Source organism: Sphaerodactylus townsendi, linkage group LG05, assembly GCF_021028975.2.
Source record: "Sphaerodactylus townsendi isolate TG3544 linkage group LG05, MPM_Stown_v2.3, whole genome shotgun sequence".
Lineage (NCBI taxonomy): Eukaryota > Metazoa > Chordata > Lepidosauria > Squamata > Sphaerodactylidae > Sphaerodactylus > Sphaerodactylus townsendi.
The window spans coordinates 57230868-57254071 of record NC_059429.1 but is presented as its reverse complement, the minus strand read 5'-3'; the positions used below and the strand labels follow the sequence as shown (position 1 = coordinate 57254071).

At 42.4% G+C, this 23204-nt stretch overlaps 1 protein-coding gene across 2 annotated transcripts in view; it reads right to left on the bottom strand.

Annotated features, from left to right (window-relative positions):
* Positions 1–9930: 9930 nt before the first annotated feature.
* The window catches only part of ANKRD13C (ankyrin repeat domain 13C), a 41507-nt gene continuing 28233 nt past the window's right edge, over positions 9931–23204 (bottom strand). For both annotated transcript variants that reach the window (XM_048496075.1, XM_048496077.1), the window contains exons 12-13: positions 13111–13211; positions 9931–11296 (exon numbers count right to left, since the gene is read on the bottom strand). In XM_048496075.1, coding sequence (XP_048352032.1) covers positions 11166–11296; positions 13111–13211 — 232 coding nt within the window. In that variant the 3' untranslated portion in view covers positions 9931–11165. The remainder of the gene's footprint in view (positions 11297–13110; positions 13212–23204) is intronic.

Here is a 23204-nt window from a genome sequence, read left to right as displayed (position 1 = left end):
TTTCGAAGCTTTTTTACTCCATTACTTGACACTGAAAGGAAAAAAAAATACTGAACACTTTGTTCTGTGTTCTTTTCTGTATGGCAGAACAAGAAGAGCAAATAGCACCCACCCACAGTTCAATTTTGAATGTCAGTCTATACAAGTTATTGAAACCAAATCTAGAAGTCCCCATTGATCTTGATTTAATAAATTAGAAGTAGCTTTGAATTTTTTTCTCTGGATATGTTGTAGTTCAGTACAATATTTAGAATACATTTCCAGCTTTTTAAATGATTGGGTTATTTTCTCTGTACATTGAGGTATATACAGTCTTTCAGCACAATGTAAACTTATTGTGCAGCCCTATTTTAAAAAGTGAGCTATCATTCTTTAGATAGTAATTCCACTGATGACCATGTGCTTGAAGATGATCATTTGTAATTCTGTGAGGATAATAGACAAACTTTGCAAATCTAAGTGGCCTGTTAGTACTGCACTTTCTGAACAAACTGGAACTCTTCTTTGAAACTGAATAATATATATTCTAAATATATGTGGAGCTTCCCTACAGGCTTGTGAAATGTGCATTAGAAGAAATGCAAGATAGTTGTAAAACTATATACATAAAGTGGATCTGTTGGGGCGGGGGATGGATGCCAGATGTAGGATTATCTACCCAGCCTTCTATATATCTCTGGATCCATAACATTTTCTCTTAGTTCAAAAAACAGCCCAGTTCATACTATTGGTAGATACCAGGCAAGCCACTGCTGGACCTTTTGTCTGACAGTGTACACAGAGGTTCCCTTAGAGCAGGTGATTTCAGCAGGTAAGTAGCAGTAAGACAAGAGATGCAAAGGCCTAATAAAAAGTTATTTCCTGAGGCCTTTCCCCCCCCCCCCCCCCCCAGTTTTTCTAATGGGTGAGTACTGAAAACACCTGTGAAATATTTTCTCTTTTAGAATGAATGAAATGCTTTTAAAGTCAAGATAGCCATGCTACAGGCATAACAACATAAGAACTAGCCTGCTGGATCAGACCAGAGTCCATCTAGTCCAGCATTCTGCTACTCGCAGTGGCCCACCAGGTGCCTTTGGGAGCTCACATGGAGGATGTGAAAGCAATGGCCTTCTGCTGTTGCTGCTGCTCCTGAGCACCTGGTCTGCTAAGGCATTTGCAATCTGAGATCAAGGAGGATCAAGATGGTAGCCATAGATTGACTTCTCCATAAATCTGTCCAAGCCCTTTTTAAAGCTATCCAGGTTAGTGGCCATCACCACCACCTGTGGCAGCATATTCCAAACACCAATCACACGTTGTGTGAAGAAGTGTTTCCTTTTATTAGTCCTAATTCTTCCCCCCAGCATTTTCAATGAATGCCCCCTGGTTCTAGTATTGTGAGAAAGAGAGAAAAATTTCTCTCTGTCAACATTTTCTACCCCATGCATAATTTTATAGACTTCAATCATATCCCCTGCACAGCTGTGTACTTCTATTGTACTTCTAAGTACACAGGTGTGTACTTCTATGCACAGCTGTGTACTTCTATTATCCTTTGAGCTGACTTGTGGTTGACCTTTTCACCTCTCCATCAAACCAGTGACACATACCTACAGACTGGGTAAAGTTTATTGTCCTTCCTTGCAGGAAAAGAGAAAAGATTGAAGCAGTTGAAGCAGAAACTGCACCCTCAGAGGAAAACTGAGTGTCATTGAGAATTGAGCTCTCTAACCAGATAGCACATCTTCAGGAACATGTGCTAAGATAGTATAGGGTGCATCAACTTGCAGTTTTCTTTCAAATGTTTGTTGTATTTGCAACTTTACTTGTACAAAACTGGCATTTATAACTTTTAAATTTTGTAAAATATTGTCTGCTAAGTTATAAACTATGCATTTTATGTTAAAGTAATAAAATTAGTTTAGGTTTCATAAGACACAAAGTATTTAGTTTTCAATTCAGAATTTATCTCCCCCACCCCCTGGGTGGCTTTAGAGTTTCTGGAAATTATACATCTTTGGTCATGGAGGCCATTATAGGCACTATAAATTGAGGCAGCAGTTCTTAAACATAGTGAATGCTAGTAGGCTGTAAATGGGTATAATGATCTCAAAGAGGTTTCCATTTATAAACAGTCAGTGCTTCTTGATTTTTTCCCCTCTAAGGTTATCACTTTGGTTGGCCTTTTGTTATGTGGCAGGAGGCAGATACAGTTTTGAAGATGTAGGGAGGAAAAAAATGGAAGATACATTACTGAAATCTTGCTAACAACCCAGAGGATGCTGCAGACATGAATAGCATCATTGCCACACCACCTACAGGTGGCACAAGAAGGCATGGCAAACATGAAAAATTTCACCCACTTGGAAAGCTCTCATGGGGCGGAGTTATGCCACATGAAAGTGTTCGAGGGACAGGTGGCTGTTCCCAGGCTGAAATTCCAGTGGAAGCCAACTAAAGTTGGCTTCATGCCCAGGAATGCCCCAAGTCTACCCCAGTTATGCCAACAGCCTCAGTTATGTTGCTATGGTTCTAGGGGAGGCTGCCTCTTCCAGGTTGAGCAGTGCAGAGTTGTGTGGTGCCACTCGCTGCCATTTGCCCTCCCTGCAGGCAAGATGCACTTACACTAGTGGGGTGGGCAAACACTTGGCACAGACCTGCGTCATTTCCAGGACACCCCCCCCCCCCGACTGGGGGATAGAGGATAGAAATAATTGTTTGTTGCAGTCTCAGTAACTATGAAGGAAAGAATGGGAATTCACCTAAGAGAAGGCTCTGGCAACTGCTAGTGTGAATCTGCCTCTTTAACCATCCTAACACCATTTGTGACATGGCACGTTTTGCAACTTAAGATTTTTTTCACCAAAAAAGCTGATTGTTTTAATACATTGGACAAGTTATGAAATGCCTGTCTTTTCTCCATCATTTTGTGATAGGCTATTTGTGGGTCTTCTAGTTGAACCATTTTGCCAGTGAACGACGGTTGGCCTTACCTGTGAAAGGTCCTTCTCACACTGAGCTTAAGAACAACATCTACGGGTAATTCCCACCAATCAGCAGGAAGACAGGAAATTAAATTCAACTTCCTGTGTCCTACAGGAGTTGCCCCTTATTCAGTTTAGGCAACTTTGAATTGCAGTAAGCTCTAGAACAGCAACTTACAACACATCCACAGGTTGAGGAAATTATTAGGAAAAAAAAGATGTCTTTTAGAAAATGGAAGTCCAACTTAACTGATGAAGAATACCAGAGAGAACACAAATGGTGGCAAAAGAGAAGCAAGTTAGCTGTAAGGGAGGCAAAAAAGGATTATGAGGAACGCATGGCTGCGAACATCAAGACTAGCAACAAACAGTTCTTCAAGTACATCAAAAGCAGGAAGCCATCTAGGGAAGCGGTAGGTCCGTTAGATGATGAAGGAACAAAAGGTGTGCTAAAAGATGACAGGGAGATTGCAGAGAAGCTGAATGAATTCTTTGCATCTGTCTTCACCCAAGAGGAGGTGAGGAAAATTCCTGCACCTGAACCAAGCTTCTTAGGAGGTGAATCCGAGGAACTAGCAAAGATAGTGGTAGACAAGGAAGAAGTTCTGGCAGCCATTGATAAACTAAATGCTACCAAATCCCCTGGCCCAGATTGCATTCATCCAAGAGTTCTTAAAGAGCTCAAGCATGAAATTGCTGATGTTCTCACATTAATATGCAACTTATCCCTGAAATCAGGCTCCATCCCTGAAGACTGGAAGATGGCCAATGTCACACCAATCTTTAAGAAAGGGTCTAGGGGGGACCCAGGAAATTACAGGCCAGTCAGTTTGACATCTGTTCCTGGTAAATTAGTAGAATCTATCATTAAAGATAAAATTATGAAACATGTAGAAAAGCAAGACCTGCTGAGGAAGAGTCAGCATGGCTTTTGTAGAGGCAAGTCCTGTCTTACAAACTTACTAGAGTTCTTTGAGGGTGTAAACAGACATGTGGATAAGGGGGAACCAGTGGACATTGTCTACTTCGATTTCCAAAAGGCTTTTGACAGAATTCCCCACCAGAGACTGTTGAGAAAACTCAGCAATGAAGGAATAAGAGGGGAAGTCCTCCTATGGATTAAAAACTGGTTGAGGAACAGGAAACAAAGGGTGGGTATAAATGGGAAGTTCTCACAATGGAGAGATGTAGGGAGTGGTGTCCCCCAAGGATCCGTTTTGGGACCAGTGCTCTTTAACTTATTCATAAATGACCTGGAAGTAGGGGTGGGTAGTGTGGTGGCCAAGTATGCAGATGATACCAAATTATGTAGGGTGGTAAGAACCACAAAGGATTGCGAAGAGCTCCAAGCGGACCTTGATAAATTAGGTGAGTGGGCTAAGAAATGGCAAATGCAGTTCAATGTAGCTAAATGTAAAGTGATGCACATAGGGGCAAAAAATCCAAACTTCACATACACGCTACAGGGGTCAGTGCTAACAGTCACAGACCAGGAAAGGGATTTGGGCGTCTTAGTTGATAGTTCCATGGGAATGTCAACTCAGTGCATGGCAGCTGTGAAAAAGGCAAACTCTATGCTGGGGATAATTAGGAAAGGAGTTGATAATAAAACTGCAAGGATTGTCATGCCCTTATATAAAGCAGTGGTGCGACCGCACTTGGAGTACTGTGTTCAGTTCTGGTCGCCACATCTCAAAAAGGGTATCGAAGAGATAGAAAAAGTGCAGAGAAGGGCAACGAGGATGATTGAAGGATTGGAGCACCTTCCTTATGAGGAGAGGCTGCAGCGTTTGGGACTCTTTAGTTTGGAGAGGAGACGTCTGAGGGGGGATATGATTGAAGTCTATAAAATTATGCATGGGGTAGAAAATGTTGACAGAGAGAAATTTTTCTCTCTTTCCCACAATACTAGAACCAGGGGGCATTCATTGAAAATGCTGGGGGGAAGAATTAGGACTAATAAAAGGAAACACTTCTTCACACAACGTGTGATTGGTGTTTGGAATATGCTGCCACAGGAGGTGGTGATGGCCACTAACCTGGATAGCTTTAAAAAGGGCTTGGACAGATTTATGGAGGAGAAGTCAATCTATGGCTACCAATCTTGATCCTCCTTGATCTCAGATTGCAAATGCCTTAGCAGACCAGGTGATCAGGAGCAGCAGCAACAGCAGAAGGCCATTGCTTTCACATCCTGCATGTGAGCTCCCAAAGGCACCTGGTGGGCCACTGCGAGTAGCAGAATGCTGGACTAGATGGACTCTGGTCTGATCCAGCAGGTTAGTTCTTATGTTCTTATCCAGAAAAAGAACTAACTTGAATAATGTGGACACGGAAAGAAATAACCATAGTTTAGAGCAAACAAAATAACACCAGTGAGCAGAGAAACATCACAGAAGTAATGAACAGATTGTTGTCAGATGGTCTGGGCACAATGACTCAAGGAGGACCAAGTCCTTAAGCTCACTGGAGAAGGACCTTTCACAAAGACCAATGCTTGTTCTCCCACTGAGCAAAGAAGACATCTATGGGACCTTCCCAAACAGTGCCCCCAAAACAAGGCGGGTCATCATGTTCAAACATCAACAACATGCTGAAGCATCTTCCTCCCAAAGGCGGCATCACCAGAACTGAAAGCATTAATTTTATAATGGCGAATGATTATGGTCACTGATGATGAAATATTACGGCCTTGCATATTTCTTCTACTGAATACACTCTTTGAGGCACTTGCTGATAGACTGTGATGACAGTTCACATCCCCTATTGGGTGAGACGCTGAAATAAATAGTGACTCAGTTTTCCTGATGTCTAGAGTCCTAATAATGTATTCAGGGCCCTTGGCACATCCAAGGTGTGTCCACAAGCACCACCTTGTCTTTGTGGAAGATGCAAAGAGAATAACTGACACACAAGGCAGCTAACTCCAAAACACATTGGGCCGAAGACCAGGAAGATGACCTTTAAGCACAGAAACCTTTCAAGTTATAAAAGTTATTTTGGCCCAGGGACGGTATGCTGGTGCTGTCCTACTGATTTTACTGGCCTTGAAAGGTATCATTCAAGTGGTTGTGGTGGGTTTTCTGGGCTGTGTGGCCGTGGTCTGGTGGATCTTGTTCCTAACATTTCACCTGCATCTGTGGCTGGCATCTTCAGAGGTGTGTCACAGAGGGAAGTCTGTTACGCACTGTGTCCAGAGAGAAAGGAATGTTTGGGGTATATATTGTCCATGTCCCAAGGTGGGTAACCAATCAGTAAGTGTTTGGATAGAACTTGTTATGCAAAGATGTGGTTGATAGTATTGTATTGCGGGTGGGGTTTATCATTCCAGTGAGTGATTCACCTTTTCATGCCCTGCAGCAGCAGTAGTATTGGTGAATGCAAATCCTGTGTTTGGGTGGGTCAATTGTTCATGAATTTAGCATGCCCTTGGGGTTTGCTTTTGGTGTTTTTAAGTACTGGTAGCCAAGCTTTGTTAATTCTCAGAAGCTCTTCTTTCCTGTTGAAGTTGTCTTGGTGTTTGTGAATTTCAATGGCCTCCCTGTGCAGTCTGACAAAGTAACCTTCTAAATTGTCCAGAATTTCAGTGTTTTCAAATAAAATGTTATGTTCAGTTTTGTTTAAGATATGTTCTGCAACTGCAGATTTTTCAGGATGGTTAAGCCCACCACAATCAGTTGAATCCGGCCATGAAAGCCTTCGACAATATAATTCAAGTGTTTATACTTAACCTAAAAAGTTCAGGTAACAGAATGAAACATGGCAATGATGCACTGAAAATTGAAGATTTTATTGAAAAACCGACCAATAAAATGTCCTTGTGAAAGTGGTACTTTGTAACAGCCTTTTTTGTACTTCTTTGCCTTCCTCTAATATGGAGGAAGTATCCACACATAGTAGAACGTAGATTTTTCTGAAAATGTGCACATGTTCAGTCTCAAAAGCAAACGGCATCTTTTGGTCTTTATTCTATGTGGAATAACCAAAAACACTACTAGTGAAAGTGAGTCTAGACATGGAACACATGAAAAGTAATATACAAAAATGACATTTAGTTTCCATCATTACAAACTCAAAAAAAAAACTGCAGCATTATAGGAAGTTTGTTAATAAAGTTTAAATAATGTAATCTTTTTTAATGTTCCGAAATCAACAGTATATTTTTACATATGGACTTTTTGAATATATTATGTATCAACTTAAGATACGTTTCCAGCACAGATTTTTACCCACAGTTGTATTGATACAAATTGCTAGGTATCCATCAGCTGCAATTTAAATAAGGTGACAAATGCCAGCTTTTTATAAAGAAAGATTATTTCCTTTGTTGTGAATTAAAGCAATGATTTGGAAGACCAGTAAAACTTGAGTTTGGTTAAGGAAGGGTCTGGGGAATTCATTTGCAAGCACTCTGTAAGGTTTTGAAAGAATTTATAATATAGGGAAGTCTCAAGCACCTGTTGGAAAATATTCCAGTTAGACAACTGAAGTGTATACGAGTTTAAGTATTTAGACTGCTGTTTCCTTTAGTGTCATTGCTCCTGAAAAAACCATAATCTATAAACATGCAAACAGGTGTTTTAGTTTTGGCTTCTATAACCTGGCCTCTAGAACAGTTACATTTGTGTATTCAAACATTTTTGCAAGAACTTTTCTTCATAATGCATCCTTTACTGTGAAACCATGAAATCCTGAATGAATAGAAAATACTTCAATTCCTGTAAAGTTTCTCATTATAACACATTGGACAGCACTGTGAGAAATGCTCATCAAGCAAGAATGCCAGGCAGAATTTGCCTCATGATGACTTCACATCAGAACAAGAAGCCAAGCATTTAATCTCAAAGGAGCCACAATAGCTGAGAATCTTCATCGTAAACCTAAGGTTTTGTTCTTGTTCATTCATATTTTGTATACTGGTGTCTACTTCCATTATTAGCTGTGTGCTACAAGTGTGAGAAATTCATGGCATGCAAAGAGCTCCCTTATGTGGTGTAGCTTTCCCAGTTATTTCAATCAGTCAGGCCACAGATAGATTCCTTTGCATATGTGGATCAATTCCCCAAATTCCAGAGAACTGGAACACTCATGTATACAAGAAATAAGTGTAGTGAACTTTCCTCAGAATCGCAATAATAGAACAGAGACACTCTCCATATGTACCTAAAATGGGACAAGGAACAATGAATTGCACCAGTAAAGTCTTCTGAAGCCAATGAGTATTAGCTTCTTTTGCAAGGGGGGGAGGGGGTTGCTAACAAACTGGCCAGACACATTCTATAGACTCATATTGGCATGACAGTACTGCTTATATCTCCTACATTTGTCCATTAAGCTTAAACTCAAACAAAACTCCAAAGATGGAATACCTTAGCAGGTCACAACTGTGATTTTTTTTTTTAACTAAGTAGGAAAAATTATTTCATTATTTAATAATTGTGAAAGAAGACTCTTGCTAAATACTGCTCTGACAGTTTAAACAATTTTGTACATCATTCTTTTGTGTGACAACTTTGGCATTATTTATCCGTTAATTTTAGACATATACAAATATGTAAAATGTATTGGCCAACACCTGATCCAGCCCACTCTGGTCATTTTCATACTGATGTGCAGAACAGCACTCCCAAGTCTACCACATCTCTATTTTGTGTTATGAGTGGATCAAGCATTAACTCCTTCAAACCCAGGTGCTCCCAAAGGATTCAGCTGGTATAAAAGATCTCTTATTAGTTAATATTAATTAAAATGCATTTGCATTTTATAAAACTACCACTTACACAGGGATGGCTGCAACTCTCATAATGGATATTGAAAATCAAATGGTACTTTATACGACATAGCTACAACTCTGCACAGAACCAATGGAGGCTGCATTCAATAGAGACCCATTTGTCTTCTATAAAACTGTTTATGTTTGAAGCTTTAATAAGTTTACAATATTTCTGGAACTGGGCCCAACATTCTCCCATTTCAGGTCATGGTGATACAGTTCTCTGGAACTGCCGCTCTGCATGCTGCATTAATATAAAGCTACAGGACTTGGGGAATCTATATATATATAAATCTATCAGTGCGTTTTTCTGCTGACAGGTAATCTCCCAAACTACTGGACCGATTGCTTTGAAATTTTCACACATTGCATTCGCGTGTGGCCAGGTTTCCATACTGTTTTCACACCTCCTGTTGTGTACATGTCACAACTGTGCCAGTTATTGTGTACATGCCACACCTGTGACAGTTGGAACCACAGTTCTGTTCCGCAACAGCGCCATCTGCTGGCCATTAAAGCAACACCCTCTGATACAAGGGAACAAACCATGCCTTCCTTGAAAACCACTGCCTTATGGAGTGAAAGGGATGGGGCGGGCCATCTTCACATGGCCCACCCACCCTAGCAGAGGAAGGGGAAGGTGAGGGAGGGTCCGGGGGTTTGCTGGACCAAATGCTCTGAAATTTGAACACAAGGTAGCTCATGCCTCCCAGCATGTTTTACGCTAGATAATTCGCCTGCAAGGGAAGGGAGTGAAAGGGACAGGACCAGCCACCTGCACATGGTCCACCCACCCTAGCAGAGGAAGGGGAACGTTAGGGAGGGACTGGCTGGGTTGCCATGCAAGGGAACGGGAGAGAGTGAGGGGCCCCTTGCCCCTCCCCTGCAATCATTGTGCAACGACACATGTTCAAACCGCTTCCCCTTTTGTTTCTTTTCCACTTCACCAGACTCAGCCACAGCAATGCGTGGCCGGGCCCGCTAGTATTATCTGAAAAGTCTTCCTGACAAATGTTTATGTGGCCTATGAGTCTGATTTTATTGCACAGCGACACACTCGGCCCTTTTCACATTCTAGGTTGTCACCAGCACTGGATGGTGTTACCCAGCATGGTGATTTTCCTCAAGTCAGAAGTGACTTGAGCAGTTTCAGGGGGAAGAAAGAAAATTGACTAGACAGCACAAAGAATATACTTTTGAAAATATTTACATTTCTGTACATTTACACATCACAGAAAGCTAAATTTCTGACTACATATGACACACATTACTGACATTTTTGGGCTCACTCCTTCCAGAAAAGCAAAAAAGGCTAGGTTATCTTCAAGTTTCATAGACTGGAACCATGTGAAGATCCCAATTTTTAAAAGTAATAATTTGAAGAAAACATTTTTTTCCTCTAGCCATGCCTGTTGGAACCATGCTAATTTTTCTGCATTTTTTTCTTTCAACCATTTTAATACCCATTAAATTATCCCAGTATATTCAGCTGCAGGAAAACCGTTCCAAGTTTCTGCTTGTAGTATAAGCATATTTAGTATATTCCCATGTGCTGTTGGGCATCAATATTAGTTTATCTGCTTGAAGGGCTGTTTTCGCAGATTAGATATACCCAAATAATGCCATAAACTCAGATGAGTTCCCCAAGCATGCTCTCCAACATCAAAAATGGCAAGGACATTTCCAAACAGCTCGGAAAAAAAATCTGCAGATTTTATGAGAATATTAGTAAACAATTTTCAGTGGAGAAACTAATAGTTCACGTAAAAATACAGATAGCACCACAATGAATTGCACTAAAGGTGCTAAAAGAGGTACCTTATTCCCTGCAGAGTGAATGCTCTAGTTCGGAAATGTATTGCAGTATGTAAATGCAACTATTTTAAGTGGTTATCATTTGGTTCATTAATCTACATAAAATTAATTCTTTACTGTTTGCTCAGCGAACATTCAATTTACTGAACTATGACATATTTTTAAAAAGCACAAAGGAAGGTTAAGGGTATCTTGAGTAAGATGGATGTTTTATAAGGGCTTAATATCCAGATAAGACATTTTAGTTTATGCTAATGGTCCAAGAGTGCTTTTTATTACCAGAAACGTAAAAATTTTAAAAATAGTTACAGTCCTTACAGCTGTTATGTAAGTATCCATGGGGGTCACTGAGGTGCCAGGCTACCATGCTTGCAGGATGTATAAAAATGCAAGTGACACATCAGTATATTTGCTGTCGTTTAGACACTAGACGGATGCTTGCTATAAAATACAACCTACTGAGATTCACTGTTCCCTTTCTGAATTCGTTTAAGCAAGTTTATCCCTTTCAATTCCACCCACTTTCAGACATACATCTGTGGGCTATTTGCATCTGCTCTTTTACTGTGGCATGCTGGTATTCTTTATTCACTGATAACTTTCCAGTTAAGTTAAAGATCAGGAAAACGGCTAGGATCCTCCTTGTAGTCATCGGGAACTGTGAAGATAGATTCATCGAACTCATCATAACGAAACTCCTGAAATGTCACAGTGGCTGTGATAGTAGGAAACACAGGTATGTCTAGAAAGAACAGAACAAAGGATGGGTGGATTAGAGCAGGAAAATGAAGTATCCAACTATGTATATTGCTCTATGGTGACTCACCATATATAAAGTTTACACAATTGTACAATATTGGCATGAAGCCCTGGATTCTGTCTACAGGTAGGAAACAGTTCCTAGTGTAAGGGAAAGGGAAGGAGAGAAAGAAGATGATTGTAGTCAGTGGAGTGTTTCAACCAGGGCACAGTAAGGTCTTCAAGTTTGTATCTCAAATATACCCTGATGACATAAACTTGAGAGATTTCAGAACAAGACTGGAGAACACAATTAGAGGATCATTTTATCCTCCAATCACATGAAAACTACAGAAATGTTTAAACCAAGTTAAGGAAATCAGGAGTCTAGAAACCTACAAAAGAAATCATGGTAGTGATTTCCTAGTACAAACTTTACACAGGCACAAAAATGCTCAAATGATGAAACCTGAACCTTGTGCCTCAGAAATGAACTGCTCAGAATATTTCAGGAAATATAATTGCTAGTTTTGTTTTTTTACACAAGAAGTATTTTTAAAAAGCAAACTTAATATTTAGTGAACCAAGATGGAACACACAAAATCTGTGGTTAGCTTGCTTAATAAAGCTGTTCTTGATTAAGTGGTAACCTTATGGAGCACAGGACTTCCTTAGTACTATATTTGGACATATACTGCCTAGTATTTTAAACACTTCTGTCCGTGGAAGAGAGTATGTATGATTTTTTAGAAATTATCCCAGTGCAATAAAATACTCATTGGCAGCTGCATCAAACAATTTGTTTTTAATAGTATGTTTTTGCTGAAGATTCAGGCTGGAAACATAATTTTCTTAGAGTTGAAGGCAGGTTGAAAGAGGAATGTATGCTCACTCCACTTTTGCCACTTATAAATAGGATTACAGGTTTCAGAAGTGGTTTAGAAACTTGCAAAATTTTACCAAAGACCACAGGACACACCACAGGAAATGCTGTTTGCCTCCAACTGTGCCCATACTAATATTTCACTGAGCAGTGTGCTAACATTTGACTAGTAAAACATATGTGGATAGTCTCTTAGTTTAAGAAATTGGACTAAGCATTCCAGTTACAGAAGGAAATGTCTAATCGCTGTCCTGCACTATTAACAGCAGTTAAGGAACAACTTATTGCATTATTTAACACCATATTTGGTGGAATGTGGTTTTGGTGTGGTTTCCAACTTCTCTTTAAGGAACAAAGTCACTTCTGGATTACTGAACATGGCGATTTAAGACTCCTGCTGACTTTAAACCAGATACTGGGAAACTTTTACACAATAGTGAAGTAGTTACTAAATGTGATGTCTAAGATGCTTCTAAATAACTATCAGACTTTGAGAAGCTAGTATCACTGGATCAAGTTCATCATTTTTAAAAATATATTAACCTAAACAGTTTAAATTGACCTTTGAATAAATGTGCAAATATTATTCATGTTTTGAATTTTATTGTTGTTTCTTAGTGGGTCATGCAAACTGCTATTCTGAATAATGTTTTTATAGGATAGGGTAAGGGGCAGTGGGAATGACTTTATGCAGCAAAGGTGGCAGTGGCCCAAATTTTTTTGGAAACCACTGACTTAAGCAATAATGTTCAGTTTCTATTTCTGCCTATTTTCCATTCAGCACACTGAAGAAGCAAGCCAATTTCTCTTCAGGAAGTTCCTCCTGACTGGCAAATCACTACATTTCTCAATTCAAAAGGCTGACACACATAAAGAACCACCTGCCTCTTTCAGAACAGGCAGACATTTTCATACGGAGTAAAAGACCAGCTCACCTAACTTGACAGGAAAGCCTGGTGGAAGCTTCATCTGCACAAATTCTCGCAGTTTGTTAAAGTGCTTGAAGGGTGCAATTACCTCTAAAACATTCAATAACCTGAAAAAGAAGCACATGTGATAATTTCTTTTAATTGCCAGAGAAATGTTCAATAATAAGAAAGATACTTAAAGAGCAGATAGCTATCAAAAAATAAAAAAGCCACATTCAGCAGGATAACATACTATTCTTGGCCAATGTCTAGGCAACCAAATGGAACGGAACTATGTTTGCCAACACAACTGAAGACTGAATAAAATTGGTCCAATTACTCCAAAACTCATTTAGCCCAGTGCATTCTCTGAAATATTGAGAGTAGACAGTTTAACAATACAGAATATTATTAAATAATAAGAAAGGTCAAATTGTTATGGTATCACATATCAATGTCTAACAATAAGATGATCTTTTATGAAGGTCATAGGAAAAGAAGGCAAAACAATCTCAGTACTTAACAGATTAAAAATGTCTTAGCATAAATAAAAGGAAATACACTCAGAAAGTTGTCAACAATTGAAAAACTTTTTACAAGATTAAAAGCTAGTCTCATTCATATATATATTTACAGCGCAATCTTGAGGGGCTGAAAGGGCTTAGGGTCAGATGGACCCCTATGCTGGTGAATCTGGTAGATATGTACGTAGGCGCAGAACCCTAGTGCAGCTGCACTGCCTTGGCATGCCGGCAAAGAGAGATACAGGCTGGGAATTCCCCTTTTTGCAGCACAAAATTGTGCTGTCAAAAGCGCAGTCCTTTGAGGTCAAAGTTAAAGATTTTTCTCACTGTCCCCCTGGCCCAAAGAAGTTTAGGATGCCAACTTAGGGAGAACCTCCCCAGAGATGCCTATGCCCCCTCCCCAGCAACCAATGACATTAAAAAACCATGATAAGGACATCACAGACCTCATAAAATAGCCCACAGGAAATGGGATTATGCCTGACAGCTACTTGCTGTGCAGACTTAGAGTATGTGTCACGGTGACACACTGGGAAGAAAAGCACAGAAAAGACACTTAGAACTACTGGCTGAGCACTCTGCACCAACACTTAGTCAGAAGAACAAAGTCCACAAACACTGTGACTGACTACTCCCACTAATGCACGCTTACAAGTACTCCAGCTGGTCAACCAGGACTTGACAGGGCACACACATGCACTGAGAAGCTGAGTACTACTGCCCATATGCCCCCTCCCTACTTTCCCTGTTGTACAGCTAGGTGCTATTGTGGACAATCTCCCTCACTCCATCAAGGTTCCTGCCAAAGAGGGGGTGCTGATCCTTAGTGTAGGGGTGGAAACAGCCACTGGGGTGGAGGAATTATGGCCAAGAGCACAGCTATGCTCAGGTTGCTCACCGCTTGCAGTCATTGGTTGAGGGAACAGGCAAGGCTTTGGCAAGAGTTCCAGTATTCACAGTGTAGCAGGTAACTGCAACCTCCCTGGACCCATTCTCTTGCCTGCCCTCGCTGGAGTACATTTTGCAGAGGACCCAACAGTTAAAGCTGGTGTTGAAAGGATTTGCACATAGGTGCTTGACACTTGGACTTTGTGTCAAAAGGCAGGAATCCCTCTCCCTCCCAGCCAAAGCTTAAGAAGATCTATGATAGGCTGAGGGAAAGGGGGCTCACTAAAGAGGCCCACCCTTCACAAAGGATGGGTCACACAGTAGTCAGGGTGCAATGCTACAACATGGGAGGGGAGAAAGGAACCAACATTAAAGTGTGTTTTTTTTAAATCACTCCTTTTCACTGCTGGCTGTTGTGTAACTCTCACTTAGGATTGCACTGTCAGTCTATCAAGTGCAGAGTTGTGCACTTACAAAAGATTCAACATTTACAGTGAATCTATAATAAGGGAAAATTGTAATCGAGCTGAATGATAAGAAAATTAAAGGACGCTAAAATTTGATATCAGATGATCCTGAAGATGAACAGAAAAGGAAAACTGAAGCTCCAGTCTCGATTTTTGTGATACTGTCAGTGGATAGATAAGTAATATATATTTTATATAATGTTGTGACCATACACTGAGTATTTTCTGTTAAAAATACAAAAATAGTTTTAAAACCAGTAAGTATTGAATATTTTCTCATGGGTGAGTTATAAAAGCAAGAGCAATTATTTTATTGCTCAGATGGTAGTTTTTAAGGGCTATTGAAATCCTTCTATACAACTAAAAATCCCAATTGTAAAAATCAGCTCCCTCAAAAATTTTTTCCCATATTTATCATTAGTACTAGAATTTTAGTAAACTTTAAAAACTCTTAATTATAGACACTGTGAGAAAAAAAACTGGATAAGGAAGGTAGTGGAAAGATCTGGAGGAAACACACTACTGAAACGTCAACAAAATCAGATTCTTCCAATTCCAAAAACAACTTCTTGTTGCTCCCTAATTCTTTCACAATACCTGTATGAAATGCCTAATTTACTTATGTTTAAAATACAGCAGAGTGTATTTTACTGATCAAAAGACCAGCACTTTCCTATGGCACACAAAAAAAAACACCCCTCCAGCATTACAAAGATTGTACAGTAGCCTCCTGCATTAATGGAAGGCTACTTACATCATAGGAGAGTGCCACCATTAGCAGAATGGATCCTCAGAACTTTTTTGGTAAATATCTACGTGCTATCAGTGCAATATGTATCCTCTGCACTTGAGATTTTACTATACCATTTTGGAATCCCAAAAGTCTCAGTCAAGGATCTATTCTCATGTGCCTGACTATGGTGTATCTTCATACTGTGGTTCACTGGAAAGGCAAAATAATAACCTACAATTATCTGATAGGTAGCTATCCTGATTAGGTAAAGCATCACAGGCAGTAGACCACATGTAATAAGGGGAAAATGATTTTTTGCTTGACATATTACCAAAAAGAGGGATGGAGGGATTATTAGTATTAGTTATATGTAGGGGGATTTATTAGCTTTCTAACAATTGTGTACAATTTGAAATTGGTTCCTTGGTTCAAAATTTATAGCTTAAACTTTAAAAAGTACAGAAAAATTGGCTTTGGCCATCATGACATAAAAAGCTCATAACAGGTTTATTACATCAAAACATGACACATAGGCTTACACCTTTCAGAAAAATATAAAAAAAACATTTTGCCACTTTATCTGATAATGATGAATCATTTCTTGGCTCTTAGTCCATGAACGAATTACCACCAGTCTGTTTCCAAGTTCAGTTCAAAAAGGTCGGTTAAAACCCTTCCTAGGCTAGGGCCCACACATCTGAAGGATCATCTCCTCCCTCTTGTTCTTGTGCAGCAACTGTGGACTTCAGGATGGCACCTGCTGGATGTTTCCCCATTCGCTCACCTGGCATTGACCAGAACCCAGATCTTTTCCATCATGGGTCCCACTCTGTGGAATGAACTCCTTGGAGATCTTCAGGAGGCACTGCAAGGCTTTTAATGAGGTATGAAGGCAGAATCTTCTGGTGGATATTTGGAGTCTTTTATTGCATTTGGTTCCCTGCCTGGTGGAACGCTCTTCCTCCAGCTGTCCGGGCCCTGCGGGATCTTAGTGAGTTCCGCAGGGCCTGTAAGACTGAGCTGTTCCACTGGGCTTTTGAGAAGGCCGGCCACTGATTGCTCCCCCCCCCTTTTCATAACATCAGTGGACCCTGCCATCCCCCTCTTAGGGGGTTTAGATGTGGGACGCCATCTATTGTGATTTTGTAACTGGAACGCTGTCTTTTAATGGGGTTTCGTTTTAATATGTACAGAGCCATAATTTAATTATTTCTGGTTGTTTGTTGATTTTATTTTGTGCTCTGCCTGTATACTTCTGTGTTCACCGCCCTGAGCCCTTCGGGGGAGGGCGGTATACAAATGTAATTAATAACAACAGCAGCAGCAGCAGCAGCAGCAGCAGCAGCAGCAGCAGCAACAACAACAACAACAACGTGAAGGAAAGTCAAAGACAGGCATTGATTGAAGTGAAACCAAACAAGAATACAGAAAAATGTGATCAAAATGAGGACTGAAAGCTGGCACAACAAAGCACTGCACGGTCAATTTCTGGAGAAAATCAAAGACAAGGTGGATAACGAAAACACCTGGCTGTGGTTAACAACTGGAACTCTGAAAAAGGAAACTGAATCCCTGATTTTAGCCGCCCAAGAGCAAGCCATTAGAACAAATTCGGTCAAGGCCAAAATTGAAAAATCCTCAGAGGATGCACAATGCAGATTGTACAAAGAAGCTGATGAAACTGTAGATCCTGTCCTCAGCTGCTGCAAAAAGATTGCCCAGACTGAGTACAAACAGAGACACAACTCAGTGGCCAAGATGATCCACTGGAATTTATGCAAGAATTACAACATAAGAACAGCTAAGAACTGGTGGGAACATTGTCCAGAGAAAGTAATGGAAAATGAGAAGGTCAAGATCCTGTGGGACTTTCGAATCCAAACAGACAAAGTGTTGAAACACAATACACCAGACATCACTGTGATCGAGGACAAGAAAGTGACCATCATCGACATAGCAGTCCCCGGTGACAGCAGGGTCATTGAAAAAGAACACGAGGTCACTAGATACCGCGATTTAAAAATTGAGCTTCAGCGTCTATGGGACAAACCAGCTGAGGTCGTCCCAGTGGTAATCGGCATGCTGGGCGCCATCCCAAAAACACTAGGGCAGCACTTAAAACATCTTCGAATTGACAAAATTAACATTGGTCAAATTCAGAAGGCAGCCCTGCTGGGATCCGCACAAATACTATGCCGATACGTTACAACTTCCTAGGCCTCTGGGTGAGGCTCGAATTGTAATGAAGGCCAACAACCAGCTAAAGATCTGGCAGCTGTGAAATCAACTACTACTACTACTACTACTACTACTACTATTTAATTAGTACCTATGTGCCATGTTCAGTCAAGGGGGTAGTGCACACATATTTTGACAAATAATGAACAGCTGTTTCTCTGATGTTTCTCATTTAAACATTAGAGAAAGCTTTCCTTAACTGAAGGGTCCATTGAATACTTACTGTGAAGGGCCTTTCTACTGGATGGCTAGGGGGATATCTTGAATGGGTATCTTCACCAATTGCAAGGAGACAGGAACTTCTCCAAACCAAACTATCAAACACTTCCTGTAGAGCTCGCTCAGTCTCTATGCCTCAGTATCCATTCTGGCAAAGCAGTCATACGACACGGGAAACAGGAAGACCAACATGAACTATTTAACTTTTAAACTCTTAAACTGGGAACTACTGCTCCACAGGAACCCTGAAGTCTACAACAAGAACCCACATTGGGGACTGATAGCAACCAGGGAGGGCCAAGATATCCCCCTAGCCGTCCAGTAGAAAGGCCCTTCACAGTAAGTATTCAATGGACCCTTCTACTGGAGGCGGGGAATATCTTGAATGGGACCTCCCAGAGCAGTGTCCCCAGAATAGAGGGTTGGTAGCATCAGTCTTCCGAAGGCTACATCTGAAGCGGCCATGGAATTAATTTTGTAGTGTCTAACAAAAGACGATATAGACGACCAGGTGGAGGCTCTACATATATCCTCCACTGAAGCACTGTTGCAAAATGCAGCACTGGCTGCCGCGCTTTGTATGGAGTGCGCTGTAACTCCTGTGGGGATCGGGAGTGACTACGCCTTGTACGCTTCTATAATAGTTGACTTAAGAGTTGTGTTGATGGCCGCTTTTGACATCGGTAAGCCCAAGTTGGGTGGGCTCACATTGATGAATAAAGATTCTGATTTTCTTACATGTTCTGATCTGATAAGGAAAGCCTTAAGGGATCTTCTCACATCTAAGTTGTGCCACAGTTTTTCTGAGGGGTGGCTTGGATTAGGCATAAAGTTTGGCAACACGATCTCCTGCTTCGGGTGGAATGCTGAATGAATCTTTGGGCTGAATGTCAGGTCCAAACGGAGGATTACTTTGTCTGAATGGAGAATGCAGAATTTACAATTGGATGACCGTGCCTGTAGTTCCGACACCCACCTGGCCGATGTAATGGCAATTAAGAAGAGTGTCTTCATCCTTACCCATCTCAGCGGGATGGAGTGAATGTGCTCGAAAGGCAATTTTGTTAGAGCCGTCAGGACTGCATGCAGGCGCCAGGAGAGGAATCTGTGAACCACAGGTGGTTGAGAGAGTGTCACCCCTCTGAGGAACCGTATTACGTCCAGATGGTTAGCAATGGGCATGCCTCTGAGAGATGGGCATACCGTAGACAACGCTGACAGTTGGCGCCTCAGTGTCGCGCTTCTCAATCCAAGGTCAAATCCCCTCCGTAAGAATTCTAGGACGTCTCTGATGGAGGGATTTTCCGGGTCTATGTCCTTTGCGTTGGCCCAATGCACGAATGTTCTCCATGAAACATTGTAGATATTTATTGTTGACTTTTTATGTGCGGCTAGGATGGTATTTGTGACCTTTATTGAATAGCCTTTCTCAGTTAGGCGCCTCCTTTCACAAGCCACATGGTCAAGTTTAGCCAGACAGGATCGGGGTGACAAATTGGGCCCTGTGTCAGTAAGTCTGGTGTTGGGGGCAGTGTCAGTGGTTCCTGGATAGCCATCTCCTGGATCGTAGAGAACCACGGCCTCCTTGGCCACCTGGGGGCCACCAGAATAACCATCGCCTTTTCCAGTTGAATCTTTCTCAGTAGACGTGGAATTAGTAGGAACGGCGGAAATGCATATAGCAGAACCGGCGGCCACTGTACTGCCAGGGCATCTGTGTCCGTTGCCATCCGATGGAAGTGTCTTGAGAAGAACCTTGGTACTTGCGCATTGTTTGGCGAGGCAAAAAGATCTATTTCCGGTGTTCCGAATCTGTTGCATATCAGTTGGAACTCCCTTGGATTTAGTTGCCATTCGCTTTCTAGCACCTGCTGTCTGCTTAACCAATCTGCGTGATTGTTTAGTTTTCCCCTTATGTGTTGTGCCTCTAGCGACAGGAGGTTCTCTGCTCAGGCTAGAATTTTTGCCACCTCCTGATGCAACCTCGGGGACCTGGAGCCCCCCTGTTTGTTTACATACATTTTGGCAGCCACATTGTCGGTTCTGACTATCATGTGCCTCTGTTGCAGTTCCTTCTGAAAATGTCTTAGAGCCAGATCGATTGCCCTGGTTTCTAGCAGATTGATTGGGAGTTTCGTCTCCGCTTCCGACCACTTTCCCTGAATGAACTGCTGGTTGAATGTGGCCCCCCAGCCTTGCAGGCTGGCGTCCATGAAGAGTTGCGGGCGGATTCTGTGCAGGTAGCGCTTGCCCTGTTGGAGATTCTGTTTGAGGAGCCACCATCTGAGGCTTCTGCGAACCTAGGCCAGTATGACAATTTTCTTGTCCCGTTTTTGAATAATACTCCATTGGAATCTACGTAAAAGCTGTTGTAGAGGCCGCGCGTGAAAACGTGCCCACTGATTTAAGTCCATTACTGAGATGAACATGCCCAAGAGGCTGGCTGCCTTGAGTAAGGATGGATGCCTCATGGCCAGCAGAGCTGATGTCGCCTTCTGGATTTTCTCTGGAGGGATAAATAGGGAGTCTTTTGTTGTATCCAAGATGGCTCCCAGGTGTTCAAGCCTCTGTGCGGGAATCACTGAACTCTTTTCCTGGTTGACTAAAAATCCGTAGGCTTGCAGTGTCTCTTGGACCCTGATCACATCGGCAGTCGCTTGTTGCTTGGACTTTGACCTGATCAGTAGGTCGTCTTAAGTATGGGTGGATGTGAATCCCCTCTTCCCTCAGACGGATAATGGGACCCAGGAGTATCTTTGAGAATGTTCTCGGGGCCGTGGCCAACCCGAAGGGCAGTGCCCTGTATTGGAACTGATGTTGACCAACTGTGAATCTCAGGAATTTTCTGTGGGCCAGATGAATCAGGATATGTAAGTAGGCTTCCCTTAGGCCTAGGGAAGTCAGAAATTCATTGTGTTGCAGGGCTAGGGATATGGTTCGAAGAGTTTCCATGCGAAATTTTGGTAATCGAATTGACTTGTTGACCGTCCTCAGGTTCAGCACTGCTCTGCAGTCCCCATTTTGTTTTGGGACCGTAAAGAAGTGCGAATAAGTTCCTGAGAACCTCTCCTGCACTGGCATGGGCTCTATCGCCTGAATGGCAATGAGGTGAGTTAGGGCCTGAAGGGTCTTTATTGCTTTGGGCCCGTTTTCCGAAAGGGGGGATGGAATGAACTGTTGGTTTGGAAACTTTAGGAACTCTATCACATAGCCCTCTTGAACCACTTCCCTGGACCATCTGTCTATATGTGCTCCCTGCCAGGCTGCGCTGAACCTGGTCAGGCGTCCCCCCACTGGGGCGTCCTGGTAGTAATTGTTTTTTAAACTCTGGTTTGAAAGGCTTTCCTTGTTTACTGCTGTTTCTAGGGAAGTTTTTGTTTCAAAAGGAGCTCTGCTGTTGCCAACTCTGTTCCCTTCTCTTGAGAATCTGGGGAGCACTCTGTTGGACCGAAAAGTAGTTCAAGTATTGGAATTATTTTTCTCCTGTTTAACTGACTTGAGCATAGCTTTCTTTTTGTCCTTAGTTTCAACTAATACTCGTTCTAGTTCTTTTCCAAATAAGGCCTCTCCAAAGTAGGAGTAGGTGGCCACCACGTTTTTGGATCGCATGTCTGCCTGCCAGGGGCGTAACCACGCATTGCATCTAGCAATCATGGTTGTTGCCATGGCCCTCGCTATTAGTGTGATGGCATCTAACGTGGCGTCAGTTATAAAAGCGCTGGCAATAAGCATGTGCTCCACTCCCTCACTGGTAACCAAATCTAGCGGTGGGAGCCTTTCTAAGATCCTCTTTAGCCAGACCATGCTTGCTCTAGACACCATGGATGCGGGGATCAGAGTTTTAATTGCCGTGGCCATCCATTCGTGTGCCTTTCTTAAGGCTGCTTCTGACCTCCTGTCAAGGGAATCTCTAATATTTCCCTCCCCCTCTTTGATGACCAGCTCCCCTGAATGCAGGGCTGCGACCGGGGCGTCAACCATAGGTGCCTCTAACATGTTATGGAACTGTTGGGGCATAAGGTAGGTTTTCTTAAACGAAATATTCCGGGACTGGAAAATATTTTTCCCCTTCCTGCTCCTGTGGAAAGTAATCTGCTTTTCCCTTGGGAAAGCCCTTAATTGGTTTTGATGGGGCCATATTTAAATCTTGGTTGGTAGGCAGGTCTACCGCTCCCTCCTGGTCTTGAAGGTATGCTGAGATAGATTTTGTAATCAGCATTTGTAAGTCATCCAATTTGAAAAATTTGGGAGACTGTTCTGTGGCTTCTAACGTAGTCTCTTCCGAGTCAGAGAACCTGTCTCCCCCCGTCACCTCTTCCCCTTTGGAAGAGTCCTCTTCCTCTTCGGGGAAATCTAGGAGGTTTCTGTATTGCAGTCTTTCCCCTTCATCCACTTGAGCAGAAGAGCCCCCAAGTTGTTTGTGCGCTGTAAGGGTAATTGCTGTGTGCTTCTCCCTGGCCGCCAGCACTCTATCAATCTCTTCCCTCAGAAAGTGAGCGAACGCTGCTGGAGGTGCGTGCTGCCAGGCTGCGATCGCCTCTGCCGCAGGGTCTGGCTGTTGGCTGACGCCACCGCGCATCTCCACACCCTCCCCCCGGGGCACCGAGTCTTGCCTGGATGCGGCGTCTCCTGAGGGGCCGAGGTCTATCACTTCCTCACTGGGAGGGAAGACCGGGGACTCTGAATCCCGCATGGCGTAGGAGGAACTAGTCGAGGAGCCACCGTAGTCGGCAACACCCTCGGAAGGCGCCAGGCTCCCTGCAGTCGTTTGGTCGAACAAGCGCTTGTGAGCAGGAGCGTCCACAATGCCGCTGACCGTCTTGTTTTTATGGGTAGCTTTCTTCTTGGCAGGTGGCTCCACTTGAGCTGCTGCTGTGGGGGCCAAAATAGATGATGCGCTCTTGGCTGCATGAGTCCCCTCCGCGGTCGAACGTGTGAAGCTTTCTCGCGGAGGGGTGAAAGATCCCAGGCAGGAAAGAATACTGAGGCATAGAGACTGAGCGACCTCTACAGGAAGTGTTTAATAGTTTTGTTTGGAGAAGTTCCTGCCTC